At 46.2% G+C, this 16,910-nt stretch overlaps 1 protein-coding gene across 2 annotated transcripts in view; it reads left to right on the top strand.

The window, feature by feature from the left end:
• The window catches only part of APC (APC regulator of WNT signaling pathway), a 283,126-nt gene that overhangs the window by 219,673 nt on the left and 46,543 nt on the right, over nt 1–16,910 (top strand). For both annotated transcript variants that reach the window (XM_082244064.1, XM_082244063.1), the window contains exon 10: nt 5,540–5,638. In XM_082244064.1, the coding sequence (XP_082100190.1) occupies nt 5,540–5,638 (99 nt within the window). The remainder of the gene's footprint in view (nt 1–5,539; nt 5,639–16,910) is intronic.

Consider the following 16,910-nt stretch of genomic DNA (forward strand, 5'->3'; position numbering starts at 1 on the left):
TAGAGGAATCCCTGTCCTTTAAGGACCCAGCTGACAGGAAAGCAGAGGCTGTGGAACGCAGCATGTTTACTATGGCTGGTTCGACATTACGGCCAGTCTTTGCCTCAGCCCTTGTGTCTCAGACCCTAACTGAATGGGCCAAGCTTTTGCGCCAGGGCCTGGGGGGTGAGCAGGTCACCGCTGCTTATGTTGATTTAGCGGACCTGTTGGTCCATGGGCTGCAGTTTTTTTGTGATGCAGCTTTGGATACAGCTCCTGTGCTGTCCAGACTTTGTTTCAGCGGTGGTGATTAGATGCTTTGCTGTGGCTTTAAGAAATTGTTTAGAGACCAAGCCTCTAAGAAAGCTCTCATTGATCTGCTCTTTCAAGGCGATTGCCTGTTTGGGGCTACCCTGGATTACATCATTAAGGGTATCACGGGGGGTAAAGAGTACCTTCCTGCCGTAGTCTAGGAAAGGGGAGGAGCCTTGTCGCAGGTTGGGGCCCTCCTTCTCAGCACATAGAAAATTATTTAGTGCTTCTGGGACGGAGAATAAGGGAAATTGATCTTTCAAATCTTCCCTGGGAGGTTCCACGCATCCTTGGTCTGGTAAGCCTAGAGCTAGCTTCTCCAGACCCACAGAGAAGACCCCTTCAGCATGAAGGTCTGCCCTCACCCATTGTTGGGGTCAGGCGGGGGACATCTTCGCTGGTCTGGCCTCGTGGACCTCCTTCATGAGCATCAAGGGGATCCACAAAATGATTCTTTTGGGGGTACCCAGAAAGGGGGACAAAGCTTGTCCTTTTCAGGTTTTTTAGGTCCTGAGTCTCCTTGTGTGGATTTAATTCCTGCAAAGGTTCAGGTGATGTTTGAACTACCCAAGTTCTCCCCTATCCCTGTCCAGGCAATTGATTTACCTAGGTCTGATTCTAATTCTGACCAGGGTGGTCCTTCCTCTTGACAAACTTCAGAAACCACAGGCCATGATACACTGATGCTGCTGTCACACCTATAGTTCTCTCTCCCATTTCGCTTACGAGTTCTGAGTCTGGTGGTATCCACCTTCAAGACAGTTCTTTTTGCACAGTCCTACATGCAGCTCCTTTAGCAGGTTCGGCTCCACAGGAGGATACTGAGGTTCGTGGCGAGATTTAACGGGTTGCTTTGGCTGATGCCGCAGGCGCCCAAGAGCCACGGTAAAGCCAGTATCATCCTCGGCTTAGGTTTCTTCCGCAATTCCTGCGAGGAATAAACGGTGAGGATCTTCCAATCCACCTGGTGAACATAAACGTCCCTTGGGGGCTTCCTCTCAGAGAAGACCAGTTGCCCCAAGGGCTGATCTACCATCCAGCTTTACAGTCGCTGGTTTAAATGGCTCAGCTGTTGAAAGCCAGATACTGAGGGATAGAGGTCTGTCTGGATCAATGATCCCAACTATGATGAAGGGGAGGAAGTCACCTTCCAGTAATATATAACATCGTACGTGGAAAGCATACATTTCTTGGTCTCTTCCTCGATCCTTTTCTGTGGCTCGGATCTTAACCTTTTTTCAACAGGGCATTGATCAGAAGTTGGCTTTGAGTGCAATCAAGGGCTATGTGTCTACCCTGGCAATCTTCTTTCAGCAACCCCTATGTGGCTCCACCTGTACGGTCTCTTTTTCCGCCATGGGAATTAAATTTAGTACTTACGGTTCTCCAAAAACCTCCATTTGTGTATATTCGGGAGATTCCCTTGCCTACGTTATCCCAGAAGGTTACATTCTTGGTGGCTATTACCTCGGCCCGCAGGGTATAGAAATTGGTGGCATTATCCTGTCGCAGTCGCCATTTAGTGGTACATAGGGCCAAAAGTGGTTCTTCGTCCCTGTCCATCATTCCTGCCCAAATCTCTGATTTCCATTTGAATAAGGACATTGTGTTCCCTTCCTTGTGTCTCAAGCTGGCCCATCCCAGGGAGTTTGCTTTGCATATCTTGGATATGGTTTGTGCGATTCGGGTGTATCTGGCAGCTACTGAGTCCTTTCGGACATCAGACTCTCTTTTTGTGGTTTCGTACGGACCAAGAAAAGGGCTGGCTGCTTCTTCAGCTACCATCTCCAGATGGATCAGACGTTGACTCAGGCCTATTCCATTTAAGGTCAGGTTCCACCTTTCCCTGTCACAGCGCATTCTACTCAGGCGCTGAGTTCTTCTTGGGCCTTCCGTCATCAGGCATCAATATTGCAAGTTTGCAAGGCGGCCACTTGGTTGTTGGTGCATACCTTCACAATAGTCTATAAGGTAGATACTTTGTCATCTGCGGATGCTTCTTTTTGGCCACAAAGTTTTGCAGGCTGCTGTTTAAGAGGGGCTGTTCCCTCTTGATGAGTGTTTTTCTTTAAACTTCTATTTTTCAGACAGGGCTCCTGTGTCCTGGTTAGGGGCTCTTATGTTTTAGTCTTGGGTTATTTTCCCCACCCCTCATTTTCTTTTTGGCACTGGTTTTGGATGTCCCAGTAGTTATGATTTATGGAGTGCTGTGTCCATCGATGAACGAAAGAGAAAATGGGATTTTTGTACTTAACATAAAATCCATTTCTCAGTTCATCGACTGGCACAGCACCCACCCCTCTATGGAGTTCTGATACTTCTAATACTGCTTGCTACTAAACTGATTACCTAGAGCAGAGAGGGTGGTTATACACCAAGCTGAGGTTGGCCTATGGGCGTAACCAGGTGTTTTTTGTTCTGCCTAGTCCTACTCCTGAAGGAGGCAATATAACCCAATAGTTATGATTTATGGAGCGCTGTGTCTGTTGAACTCAGAGAAATGGATTTTACGGTAAGTACAAAAGTCCCTTTATTCTGGCCAGTGGAATAATAATCAAGCACCCAAATGCTTGATGCTTTTGTGTAAAGGCATATGCAAAATGTGGCTTTAGTTGCTTTTTTTTGTTAAGTTGGTTTGCCCTCCCCTGGAGTAAAGGGGAGGGAAAAAAAATTGTGTGCATGAGGCCTTAAAGAATAACTTCTCCTTTAACAGCATGTTTAGGGTGTAACATGCAGCTTGCTCCTATCTACTCAACACCTGCTGCCAGAACTCCTCTCTCTGTGACAGCGAACTGTCACATTTTGAAACAATTGCGGCCATACAGGGCTCCACCTACACATCCACATAATTTATTCACTGTTTCCTGTGAATGAATAGACTACAAGTACTGGTATCCATTGCAGCTGGCGGCTTGTGGTTGGTTCTCAATGGTGAGCGCGCTGATAGTTCATTGATTCTTCTTTTCATTCAGTAACTGCCTGCCTGTATAGGAGGTATGGTCGGACAGTGTACTAGGAGTCTGCAGGATCCAGGTATTGTACCCAGGATCTGCTGATTACGAGTGGAATGCTTTTTACAGGATGCAATATTAAAAATAAAAGCACTATGCATTTATTATGTTTACAAATGCTGAATTTATCCTTTTAAGCTAAATTATCTTTATATGGGTCAGTTATGGTTTAAGTTCTCTTGGTAACCATTATTCAGCTTCTCTCTGTACTGATGTTACGGTAGTATATGTGCCAACATTGGGGTTGCTGTGTTACATGCTTAAAGAAACAATATTACAAAAAAACTGCCTTCAAAAGAGGTATAATACATACCTCACTGCAGGGCAGAGCCTTGAACCTTTCTGGTTTTCAAGAGCTTCAGTGGCCAGAGAACCTTCTGCATCCAACACTCTTCTGAATTTGTTGGTTGTTTGATCTCCCACTATGTGCTATGATTCCATTTGCTGGCCCCGACATTACAAATTTGTTGCTGCTAGTAGGAGGGAGTTAGATGAATGTGTGTCAGATATAGTAAGAAGTAAACCTAACACACCCTAAGAAATTAAGCTACAACAGTGATGAAATGCAGGCCCGCTGTGGAATCTGAAGGTAAATATGTAAAATTGGGCATACATGTTTTAATATGTACCCTCTCATTTGGATTTGCATTGATTTTGTGTATTATGGAATATACACTGTATAAGCTCATACCTAAACAATTTCGTTTGTATCAGGTTTGCAAAAGCACATGCACTGCATAATTGTTGGCACATCTAAAGCCTAGTACACACTAGAAGCTTTTCTTTTTTCGGTTAACCCTGTGTGCTGAACATAAAAAACTGAAGAGCTCAGGAGGAGCCGCTGTACTAACTATCCGCTGTTAGTACAGCAATCTCCCCTGCTGAGCTATTGTTTTCTGACCGAACACACTGATCACCACTCTCAGCCATTGGCTGAGAGTGCTGATCGGATAGCATTCGGCAGACCTTTTTCAGTCATGCCCCTTCGACAGACCCAGCTGCCATTCACACAGGTCGAATATCAACCTATATTCGGCCTTTGTGTAAGACCTTTTAGAGCCTGTGTCAATGGAATTTTGTTCGTCATACAAGTTTGAGAATGCAAAACCCTCTTGAGGCAGGTCAAATGCAGGTCAGAATAATAGTTGCTTGCCAAATCCAACTGTCAGTAAATTCTGAATGATCTAAGAACTGTCTCATTCTGATGCCATCTGCACAAGCCCAAAGCTTGTTGACACAGACCCTAAGATGTTAGTAAAATCAAATTGCAATGTTTATAGTCAGATTTAGTTTTAATCGTGATCATTGTGGACCTTACTCAGATCCTTGGCCCTGGATGTACTTCTTTTGGGTCTTAATTTTTGCCAAAATTAAGTCCCACCAAAGTCATTCAACTGTCAAATGTCAGATCTTTAGCAGGCAGAAGACACTGATATTTACCAGTAGAATGATGGGGGGCAGGAATGAATTTTGTTTGGGCAGCAGTGGAGGTTCCATGTACAGTCTGGGCCTATGATCTATAGAAGCTTCACAAGGATCAATTTAAAGACTAAGGACTAACAAGGTGTCTGTAGTACAAAGCTGTTCTTATGTTACAAATATTTTAATCTAAATTAGGTCAATGTTAAAGAGGTTGTCCGTCTTGAAAAATTGGCATTCTGAGGAGGTTTTCCTTTTCAAATTAATCAAATCCAATCCAGTTTATTTCAAAATCAATCTGATTGTACTGTTTACCCTCAAAGGATCAGTCCGTCCAAAAGTGAATAATTTATTGATGGAGGCTAATTGGCTAAACCAAACCATTGGCTGTTGGAATGTCTTAGGTATTCCAGTATTAAGATATTCTTGACTCTTCGTGTGCACCTGAGAGTTGTGAGTGTTAATTTGCACACCTTTGCTTGTACCAGTTTCTCGTATTACAGCCTCCTTAAAATCCAAACCAAAAATCTAGTTGCCTAGAGAAGCCTTTAATATAGAATCAATTTCATTGGACTAGTGCATTCTGTGAACAGGAGTGGCTTTTTGGTAACTAGTGTGCTAAAGAGAAACTTCTCCTTGGTCAGTTGTACATTTCATTGGCGATAGACAGTTTAGAAAAGTTAAATGAATTGGTCAACACTGTACAGTGGTACATTTGATTGTTCAGTGGTGCTTTTCAAAAGATCAGAAGTTTTGATTATATTAATGCTTCAGGAAATGCATCCTATTCACATTTTCTTTTTGCTGTATCTTTATAGGGAACAACTCCTCGAGTGGATCATGATACTGCCAGTGTTATGAGCTCTAACAGTAGCTATTCCGTTCCTCGAAGACTGACTAGTCATCTGGGTACCAAGGTAAATCGTTCTTTCCCCCCCCCCCCCCCAGAAGCAGCGTACACTTCTAATGAGCAAGAAAATTAGAGTACTTGCACACTGTATCGATGTATGAATACGTACACATGCGTAAAAATTCTTCTAGCTGTTTTTACAAAGGATGGTGGTCAACGCATGCAAAAATACTGACTAGCAACGCAGATGTTTATTTTATTTTTAAAATTTATATAAATATCTACGCGGTGCAGAAAAGACTGAAGATGAAATTGTAATCCTTGTTGTAAGCTTGTGGTGTTTGCCCCACCCTACTTATGTTAAATATTTTACTTGTAGATACTTTGGTACTTTGGGCTCAGTTCTCCAAGATGGATTATTTAAAGCGATTCTAAACTTTTTTTTTTATGATCAACATGTCATACTTACCTGCTCTGTGCAATGGTTTTGCACAGAGCAACCCCGATCCTCCTCCTTTGGGGTCACACGCTAGCGCTTCTGGCTCCTCCTTCGGCGAGTTCTCCCATAGAAAGCCATTTGCTATGGGGGCACTTGTGCGTGCTCGATCACGAGCCACACTGCCTGAACCCATACGCACAGCGGGGCTGGGCCCTGCCCCCTGCTCCCTTGTCACAGAATTGGATTGACAGTAGCAGGAATCCTGATTACAAAAGATTAATTACCCTAATGGAGAAGTATGAGGAAAATGTTGTCCATGCTTCTCCTGTGGATCACTTTGTTCTTCTGTGTTATTATGCAGGGTGATGTACTTTAGGGGAATTTGATATTTTTTTTTCCCTCATTGCACTTATATTCTCAGAAAGTAGAGAAATTAACTGGTAATCATTTAACTTTTGGGCCTTTTGCAACTGCTGTTTTGGGCTTTTTGCATTTTTTTTCTGCAGCCAGTAAACTCCCCAGCATATTATCCTATGTGTCCATGCACACACAGGCTGTTATTAGCATTCTTTGGCAGGGGCGTTTTCTGGCTAGAAAAAAAAACCCCCCAGAACTAATGGGTTTTAAGAGGAGTTTTTGAGCTGTAAAACTCTGATAAAAGCTGAAAAGCGTGGCTATTCTGCATTTATCAGCGTTTTTGAGCATTAAGCTTTTGTGGCAGTATAGTTTTGCTAAAAATCGTTAAACGCTGAAAAACGCTGCAAAACTCTTTCTACAGCTAACACTACGGGCATTTTTATACTGTCCAGTGTGCATGAGGCCTTGTAGTGGATATCTGCTTCATGCTCCTTTGCATAGTTAAACAGAGCAGTTATTACCTTCTTTCTCCTGCTAAGCAGTAATGTCTGGCTGTGCAGGCATTCTCCATTTCTCTATCGTTCATCAACAGACGCAGCGCCTTATCTTCATGACTCATAGGGTTTTGCTCCTCCTTCTAGGAATAGGCACTAGGCAGGAAAAAAACTTAATCACACTTATGGGGGCTGTCCCTGCAGGCATAACCCTTTGGACTCGGCTATCATCAGTTTGTTCTGCCTAGTGTTAGGAATAGGACCTTGCTCCCTGCTGGGATTTGGGTCTTAGCTGTAACAGGGAACGATTGTGGTTTTATATTTTTTAACTAGTTAGTTCCTGAGGACCAAGATCCAGAGGAACTACAAGCAACACCCGGCTGCTGTTTCGCACTGGATAATCTAGATCCTTAAGGTTTCCCAGCCTGGCTAGTGAGCGTGAGTAGGTTATAGTCCATAACTAGGCCTCGCCACGACAGTGCCCCGATGGATGGGGACAAGCCTGCGAGTGGACAGTCTCGCTTGGGAGCATCGACCTGGAACGCCCTGTGTCGCAGCCTCCCCATGGCTGACAGCACCCCCATCCCGGGTGGGAGGTGATCTGTTTCGGAGTGGCGCCCACCTGGTACCGTGGTATGAGTCGCGGGGCAGGCATGGGCCCCTCCCTGGAATGGTTTGATCTTAGGGACCCCCTCGGTTCCCTGGCACCCCGGAGGACTAATCTGGTGTACCCCTTGGCATTCCTCTACCCCTAGCATGTTTTACCTGGGGGGGGGGGCAGTAATGTGGCCGTTATGGCGCTTATTTGAGAGGGGTGGGTCCCTGGCTAGGGACCTTTTAGATGCCTATTGTTCTGGGACCCCTTTGGGGGGTCCTGGAGACCGCATGGCGTGCCGCGGGGGGGCGCCATTTTGCTGTGGTTCATGATCTCTGAGTTCCCATTAGTTTGCATGGGCAGCCATTTTCTGTACTTTCCCATTGAAAATGTATGAACGGACATTTTCTTGAGGTCCGTGGGTTTGACAGGCATGTGGCATGGCTTGTAATGATAGAGGCAGAGTTTCTTCCTCTTCCTGTGCAGATAGTGTTAGTTTCGTTTTTACACTGATCAGGCTGGATGCTTCTCTGTGGTCTGGTAACGTTCCTGGGTTTCCCAGATGGTTTTTTTTTCCCTCTTCTGCTATTACATAATCATCAGTAATAGCGGTGGGACCACGTTTTTCACAGTCTTAAAGGGACATTATACAAAAATTATTTTTTTTTTTTTGAGCAATGAAGTCCCAGGATAAAAATTCACCTGCAGACCCCCTGGAAGCAACTGCGGAACCCTCCGGTTCACAGTCGCAGCCAGAAATGGCAGGTTTTTTTTTTTTTTTTTTTTGCAAAGCCTGATGTCAAAAGTGGATTTTGTCATTTCTGGTGCTGCCAGCCGCAAACGCCCTCCGCCCTCACCTCCATCAGCAGGGTCTTTGGATTCTGAGACAGATATGGTCGCCGCGGACGCAGGCCACCTTGAGGGGTCGGTGTCTTCATATTCTGACGGTGAAGAGGACCTGTCCTCATCAGCTGCCACGTAGAAACGCATATTGGTGGAAGCGCTGATAGTTTCTGTGTGGGAAACTCTAAAATTGGCTGATGAACCACAGGTGTCTTTTGGCTGCCGCAAATCCCGTAAATCAGGCGAGGTATTCCCTTGTCCAGAATTAAACAAGAAAAGTAGGAGGGATAAAGGCGCTGCCTAGGGAGAAATAGATAACTGGTAGTGCAGTCAGATGGACTGACAACATAACAAAAAAAAAACATGGATAAATAAGTGTATCAAAACTGATAAAATTAATAAATCCAATGGTTTAAATAAAATATAGGAATGAGTATAAAAATGTATAAAGGAGGTATGCAAGTGTAGCTGTGAATGTCAAAAGGTGCTAAATGGATTTGAGTAATACCATTAGTAAAAAGCAATAGTGTGCATCATAAATGTCAAAAAGTGCTAAATTAATACTACTGGTAAAAAGCAATAATGTGCATCATAAATTGAAGTAAATCATAATAAGGTGAACAAATCTATAAGAGGTCCACTCAGAAAGTGACAATAATAAAGTGACTAAGTGCAAGGTGATAAATATAGTGGACCAACACACAAAAAGATATAGCAATGCTATATTGTGTATCACAAAAAATTGTGCTGACGTGAGTAGCAGTAAAAAAGAAAAGTCAAAAAAATAAATAAACCAACTGAAAAGTCTGTGAATTTGCTGATACCAGACATAATTGGAATGGGGTGGTGAGGTAGAAGTGCTCGTGTTCCCTCTCGCACTATAATGCACTCACCAGAACAAATAACCCTTGCAGGAGTATCACGCCAAAATGGATAGATGGATATGGTAAGGCTCTGTTCTTCTCGGGTCTTCCTATAGGTGGGATGCCCCAATTTCTGAATAGGTTATCCGTAAACCGGGCTAACTCACATGTACCATCGGTCCTCACACCGCGCGACAGCCCCCATATGGACACAAACAGGGAAGGACCATATAGTGTGAATCCTTAGATTAAATTTATTAAGAAACAAGTAAAGGTACTCGCATGGATAAAACAACATCAAACATCGTAAAAATGGAGATTCCGGAATGCTTCAGATGTCTGAATGACAAAACGCGTAGAGCGCCATTACGTAATTTCTGGTTCAGTTTGCATTCCGGAATCTCCGTCTTTACCACGTTTGTTTTATCTATGTGAGTACCTTTACTTGTTTCTTAATAAATTCAATCTACGGATTCACACTATATGGTCCTTCCCTGTTTGTGTCCATATCGGGGGCTGTCCTATAGTGTGAGGACCCATGATACATGTGAGTTAGCCCAGTTTACAGATAACCTATTCAGGAATTGGGGCGTCCCACCTATAGGAAGACCCAAGAGGGACCGAGCCTTACCATATCCATCTATCCATTTTGGCGTGATACCCCTGCTGAAGTTATTTGTTCTGGTGAGTGCCTTATAGAGCGAGAGGGAACACGAGCACTTCTACCTCACCACCCCATTCCAATTTTGTCTGGGATCAGCACATGCACTGACTTTTCACTTTGTTTACAGATATATTTATGCGCTGACTTTATTATATATATTTATTTTTTGATTGACTTTTCTTATTTATTTACTGCTACTCACGTCATCACTATTTTTTGTGATATACGATATAGCATTGCAATATCTTTTTGTGTGTTGGTCCATTATATTTATCACCTTGCACTCTAGTCACTTTATTATTGTCACTTTCTGAGTGGACCACGGGGTCTGGAAAGGTTGGAGAGTCTTCCACCGGTACCAGAGTCGCTTTATTCAACCTGGCCACCGGAGAATCCACTTTCGGTGGTAAAGTCCACCTATTGGACACCCCCTCTGCAAAAGGATAATGGCGTGCAAAATGCTTAGGCACCACCAACATGTGCTTAATGCATCGCCATTGTTCATCCACAATCAATAGTATGAAACAATTCTGGGCAAGGGAATGATATAAAAGGGGGACGGGTGGAATCATTGTCCCGCCATTTACATGTGGTAGCAGGTCGCATGTTAAAGGCTACCTTTGTGAATGTTTAGTAGTGCAGACTACTACTGAATGGGTGAAGTTACGGAGAAGTAACTTGGAAACGGCACGGCTTCCCCCTGTGGTACTGGAACTGATACCACAGACCAGTCCCTGGTGTTCATGTGTGATGCGTCCCTGGACCTCCTTGATTCAGGACAAATGGGTTCACAAACTGATCCGATTAGGATACAAGATCGAATTCCGGTCTCGTCCGTCGGACAGGTTCTTTCTGTCCAATCTTCAATTATCCCCAGTCCGGTTAAGGGACTTGCGAGGGGAGGTACACGACTGTTTAAGATAAATGTGAGAGTTGCTGCCTGCCCAAAATACTTCTCACTATTGTGGGAAGTCAAATGTATGGGGTCAGTATGTGGGCTTTGGCGCTACTTTGGCGCTACTCTGTCGCAAGGAGGGATTGTGCCGGTTCCGGCTCAGGAACGTTTTCAGGGGTTTTATTCAAACCTATACACCATGGCCAGAAAAGAAGGCAAGGTGCATCCCATCCTGGATCTCAAGGCCCTGAACCGCTTTGTGCGAGTACAGCGGTTTCAGATGGAGTCCATCCGCACGGTAGCAGCGTCTCTGCATCAGGGAGATTTCTTAGCCTCCATAGATATCAAGGACACATATCTACACACCCCTAGCTACGCTGGACACCAGCGGTTTCTTCGCTTTGCGTTAGCAGAGGGGCATTATCAATTTGTGGCGTTAACCTTTGCTCTCGCCTCCGCTCCCAGAGTGTTTACCAAGGTACTAGCACCGGTATTAGCACTGCTGCGCCGGTGGGGGAGTGCGGTACTGGGGTACCTGGACGATCTCCTTTTGAGAGCAGACTCTCATTCAACCTTGTTGGGGGGAGATGATGATCACGGTCAGCACTCTACAGAAGTTCGGTTGAAACATCAATTTCAAGGAATCTGCGCTGTATCCGGTTCTGAGACTGGATTATCTGTGCTTGACTCTGGATTCAGCCTTGGCAAGGGTTTTTCTTCCCCCGAACAAGCTGCAAAAGTTGCAGGGGGCGATTCAGTTGTTGTTGGATAATAATCTGTCCTCTCTTCGAGTTTGCATGCGTGCCTTGGGTCTGATGGTATTGACCTTTGAGGTGGTTCTGTTTGCTCAGTTCCATACAAGGCCTTTGCAAAGGGAGATTCTTGTCAAATGGAACAAGGATCCAAAGTCCTTGGATTCTGTGATTCGGTTGAGCCACAACACAAAATCTGCTCTGTTGTGGGGGATTCAGTCTCCAGCACTGTGCCAGGACAAGTCCTTTCTTTCGTTGTTTTGGACGGTGGTGCCCACGGACGCCAGCCTGTCGGTCTGGGGCCGGATGCTGGGGAAGCTCTGTGCCAAGGGTACCTGGACCATGGAAGAGTCAAAACTGCCAATAAATGTTTTGGAGCTCAGATCGATAAAGCGTCATTGGATGTCATTGGATGACTCGTCTGCAAGGTTGTCCGGTTTGGATTCAATCAGACGCCGCGGCTGTGGTTTACAACAATCACCAGGGGGGGCACCAAGAGTGTCTTGGCGGCCAAGGAGGTGGCCGAGATTCTGGCCTGGGCGGAAAGCTTTGTTCCAGACGTTAGATGTTGGATCTGTTTGCCTCTTGCCTCAACACGAAGGTGCAGAGATTTGTAGCAGGTCTTGAGATCCTCTGGCCGACGCCACAGACGCACTGGTGGCTTCTTGGGGTCGGTATCGGCTGATTTATGCATTTCCCCTATGAAACTCCTGCCAAGGCTTCTGCGCAGGATAGAGGTAGAAAATATTCCGGTCATTCTGGTGGCTCCAGACTGGCCTCGTCGGTCATGGTACGCAGACCTGATAAGGCTGGTCTCCGATACCCCTTGGAGACTTCCTCTCAGGGAAGATCTGCTGTCACAAGATCCAATCTTCCATCCTGCTTTACTGTCGCTGGCTTTAACGGCATGGCTGTTGAAAGTCAGGTGTTGTGAGTTAGGGGTCTTTCTGACTCTGTGATTCCTACACTCTTGAAGGCTAGGAAGTCAACCTCCAGGAAGGACGTGGAAATCGTACATTTCATGGTGTGAATCGCTAAAGGTGCACCCTCGCTTGTTTTCGATCGCTAGGGTTTTGGCCTTTTTGCAGAAAGGGGTTGAACAGCGGTTGGCTTTGGGTACTATCAAAGGCCAAGTTTCGGCTTTGGCTATATATATTCAACGCCCATTAGCCACGCATGTCCTAATCCGGACTTTTATCCAGGGAGTGCGCCATATGACTCCTCCGTTACCTAAGTGGGATCTAAATCTGGTGTTCTCTGTTCTTCAAAAGCCTCAGGAGATTATGCTGTTTTCTTTGTCTCAGAAGGTTGCCTTCTTGGTGGCGATTAGCGGCATTGTCTTGCCGCTCACCTTATCTGGTGGTACACAGGGATAAGGTGGTACTTCGACCTAATCAGTCGTTCCTACCTAAGGTGGTTTCTGATTTTCATTTGAATGAAGACATTGTGTTGCCTTTACTTTGCCCTAAACCTCAGCATCCTAAGGAGTATTTTTGGATGTGGTTCAGGCTATCAGGGTTTATTTAGAGACCACTGAGTCCTTTAGAAAATCAGACGCTCTTTTTCTCCTTACTGATGGACCTCGTAAGCGGATTGGCTGCGTCTGCTGTGACCATTTCCAGATGGATTAGGCAGACGGTGGTACAGGCCTATTCACTGGTTGGTTTCCTCCTTTCCCAGTGAAGGCTCATTCTACGAGAACGCTGAGTGCCTCTTGGGCTTTTTGCCATCAGGCTTTGGTGCTACAAGTTTTCAAGGCAGCAAATTGTTCGTCTGTGCATACGTTCACAAAATTCTACAAGGTAAATGTGTTGGCATCCGCGGATGCTTCTTTTGGCCGCAAGGTTTTTCAGGCTGCAGTTTAAAAGAGAACTGTTTAGAGAATCTGAGAGAAAAGAGAATCTGTTTAGTTTCTCTTTGAGGGTTACATTTTTTTTCCGGTTGAGCTCCATGTTACCTGGTTGGCTAGGTTTAGTCATTGGGGACTTAGGTTTTGTTTCTGCATTGGTTCCCACCCCTCCTGATTATACGGATTTGGGTCATCCCTATGAGTCATGAAGATGAGGAGCTGCGTCTGTCGATGAACGATAGAGAAAACTGGATTTCTCTGTCGCTCATTGACAGACGTAGTCCTCCTTGATTAATATCAACTCGGGTTATACTGCCCTCTACAGGAGTAGGACTAGACAGGAAAGAAAACGTTCTGGCCACACCTTAGGGGCAGTCCCAGAGGGTATATCCTCTCACTTCCTGCTACAGGATATCAGTTTTTTTCTGTCTAGTTAGGAGTAAGGACCGAAGTTCCTTGCTGGGATCTTTGGTCCTGGCAAGATTTTTTAGAAATACTTTTTTAGGCAGCTTTTCTTCTCCAGTGTTCCTGTGAGATCTTCAAGCAAGTACGCTGAAACTGGGCGACGGGCTGGATGTTGAGATCCAGTGGTCACCCCCAGTTCAGCCTACAAGCGCGTGCAAGCCATAGCTCCGCGCTGGGTCGGCTGTGACATAGTCCCACTGGACGGGGACTGACCCTGCGAGTTAAACGTCTCGCCTGGACGCCAATAACTAGTTGCAAACTGAGTCACGGCGTCCGTATTGGTCGACAGCCCCCCCACCCCGGTGGAGAGGGGTTCTGTCAGGAGTGGGCGCCCGCCTGGTTCCGGTATGGTGAGTAAAATGTTCCCCCTCTCCCCCTGTCGGGTTTGTTGGTGGACGCGGGCCCCTCTCTGGGATGGATGGACGTGATCCTAGCAGGTGTCATTGATCCCCCTCTTAAAAGCTTGGTTTGGGAGCTGACTATCTATAGTCACTATATGACACTATAAGGGAGATGACTGAAGTCAGTGGAAGACATTACTTTCTCTAGCGCTCATCGACAGACGTAGTCCTCGGTGATACACCACCTTCGGGTTATGTTACCTCCGCAGGAGCAGGACTAGACAGGAAATTAAAAAGCTCTGGCCACACCCTAGGGGCAGTCCCAGAGGGTATATCCTCTCTCTCTCTGCCTCAGCAAATCAGTTATTTTCTGTCTAGTTAGGAGTAAGGACCTAGATACCTTGCTGGGATCTTAGGTCCTGGCAAGAATTTTTTTCTAAAAGGATTTTTGGACAGCTTTTTTTCTCCAGTGTTCCTGTGAGATCTTCAAGCAAGAAAGCTGAACTGGGCGACGGGCTGGATGTTGAGATCCGGTGGTCACCCCAGTTCAGCCTGCGAGCGCGTGCAGGCCATAGCTCCGCGCTGGGTCGGCCGCGACAAAGTTCCATTAAAAGGACTGAACCCGCGAGTTAAACGTCTCGCTGAAACGCCAAAGACCATGAGTCACGGCGTCCGTATCGGTCGACAGCCCTCCCGCCCCGGTGGAGAGGGGTACTGTCAGGAGTTGGTGCCCGCCTGGTTCCGGTATGGTGAGTAGTATGTTCCCCCTTTTTCCCTGATGGGTTTTGTGGTGAACGCGGGCCCCTCTCTGTATGGTAAGAAAGAGTTCTTTCTATCCTATAACATGTCACAAATCCTCCTACTTTGAGTGTGATTTTATGTGTGCAAAAAGCCAGGAGGCTTGGTTTGGGAGCTAACAATCTATTGTATACATGTTTTAAAGATGTAATCTGTGGCATTCTGGGAATCTTATGGGTTAAGTATAAGCTACCTACCAGTCAGAAGCCATGGACATGTAGACTGCCTTCCAAGTCAGATCTCCAGCTAATAGCAGGCCTCCCGAACGGCCATGCGGTCCGCCAGGGCCGGTACCGCCAACCACGCCATATCCCCATGCAGAGAGAGTGTTGTGTGCCTGCAGCACACCGCTAGTCAGCACAGGCCGCCGCCATTTTTTTTGCTGGATCGCACGAGCCGCCATTTTGGCGTAGCCTCGTGTCTCCAGCATGGGGGCGGCCATGTTTGAGGTGATTCTACACCTCGTGGAGCTTGGGGGAGGCGCCGGAAGGCGTGCAGAGGGGCGGAGCCGCCTCCTTTCTTCCTGGGCAGCCAGCCAAAAGACTTCCTGTTTGTCTAAGACAGCGCTGTAAGCTGTTGCAGTTCAACTCTGAACATCAAGTGGTGAGCCTGGGGGTCTATCTCTCTCTCTCTCGATCGATAGGGATCCCTAGCAGGTAACACTAAGGGTTTTTTTTTTGTGGCGCTGAGGGTCAAAAAAAAAAAAAAAAAGTTTTTTCTTTACTTTGAATTATATCATCCAGGAAGTAACTGGAGTTATTATGGACCCTGCCACACATATTCCCCCACCTGTTTCCCTCGAGGGGGCCTCGGGACCCGCCGGTGCACAGAGTATAGAGTCATTTACAGCAATTATGGAGTCTATGGTGGCTCGGGTGGAGGCGGCCTGTCAGGGACGGGGGTCAAGGAAGCGACCCCCGCCTACCCCTATACTATCTGACACCTCTGACTCTGATTCAGAGATGGTCACTGCAGTTGCAGGTTCCTCTGCAAGGGCTGTTATCCCAGGTAAAGCCCCCTCAGACAGTGAGGAGGACGCTTCTTCTCCTGCTATAATTCAGGAAGAAGCATTAGTGGACGCACTAGTTGTGGCAGTGCAAGAAACCTTAAAACTTGAGGCTTTACCGGCAGAGGCAACTGAAACAGAGAGGCCTTTTGGGACTAATAAGCCCATCAAGACGGCGAAGGCTTTTCCTGTACCTAAATGTTTTGGTAATCAGATTAAAGGAGAATGGGAGCATTCTAAACGTACCTTTACTATTTCCAAGCGTATTGCTAGACGCTATCCGTTTGAGGAATCCATCATTAAGAAATGGACGGTACCACCAGTCGTGGATCCGCCTATTTCCAGGCTGAATAAAGCCACGGTTATTCCAGTGGAGGACACTTCGTCCTTTAAGGATCCGGTGGATCGAAAGATAGAAGCGGAGTCCCGCACTATCTTTTCTCTGATAGGGTCAGCATTTAGACCAGTAATTGTTATTGGTCTAGTTTCCCAGACACTTACGGAATGGGCGAAAATGGTACGCCAAGATCTTAGGGGAAAAGATATTCCCCAGGAGACATCTGATTTGATAGAACAGATCATACAAGGGCTACGGTTTATCTGTGACGCAGCCTTGGACACTACTCCCTTGTTAGGGCATGCATCTAAGTTAGCAGTGATCCTCAGACGTGTGCTGTGGTTAAAATGCTGGTCAGCTGACCTAGGTTCCAAAAAGACTTTGACCAATCTCCCTTTCCAGGGGAATCGTCTATTTGGAGCCAACCTAGATGAAATCATTAAGGATGCCACCGGGGGCAAGAGTACTTTTTTGCCACAGGCTGCAAAAGCTAAGGGACCTCGCAACAAGCGAGGACCTTTCTTTACCGCCCATAAAGGGCGCCCGGCTGGTACTCCCGGGAAAGGCAAGACTCCTCCAGGAGGGTTCAAGAAGGGCTGGTCGGACAAGCAGAGGACCAACCCAGCCAAACCCGAAGTAAA

This window comes from Pelophylax lessonae (genome assembly GCF_965119305.1).
Source record: "Pelophylax lessonae genome assembly, chromosome: 1".
Lineage (NCBI taxonomy): Eukaryota > Metazoa > Chordata > Amphibia > Anura > Ranidae > Pelophylax > Pelophylax lessonae.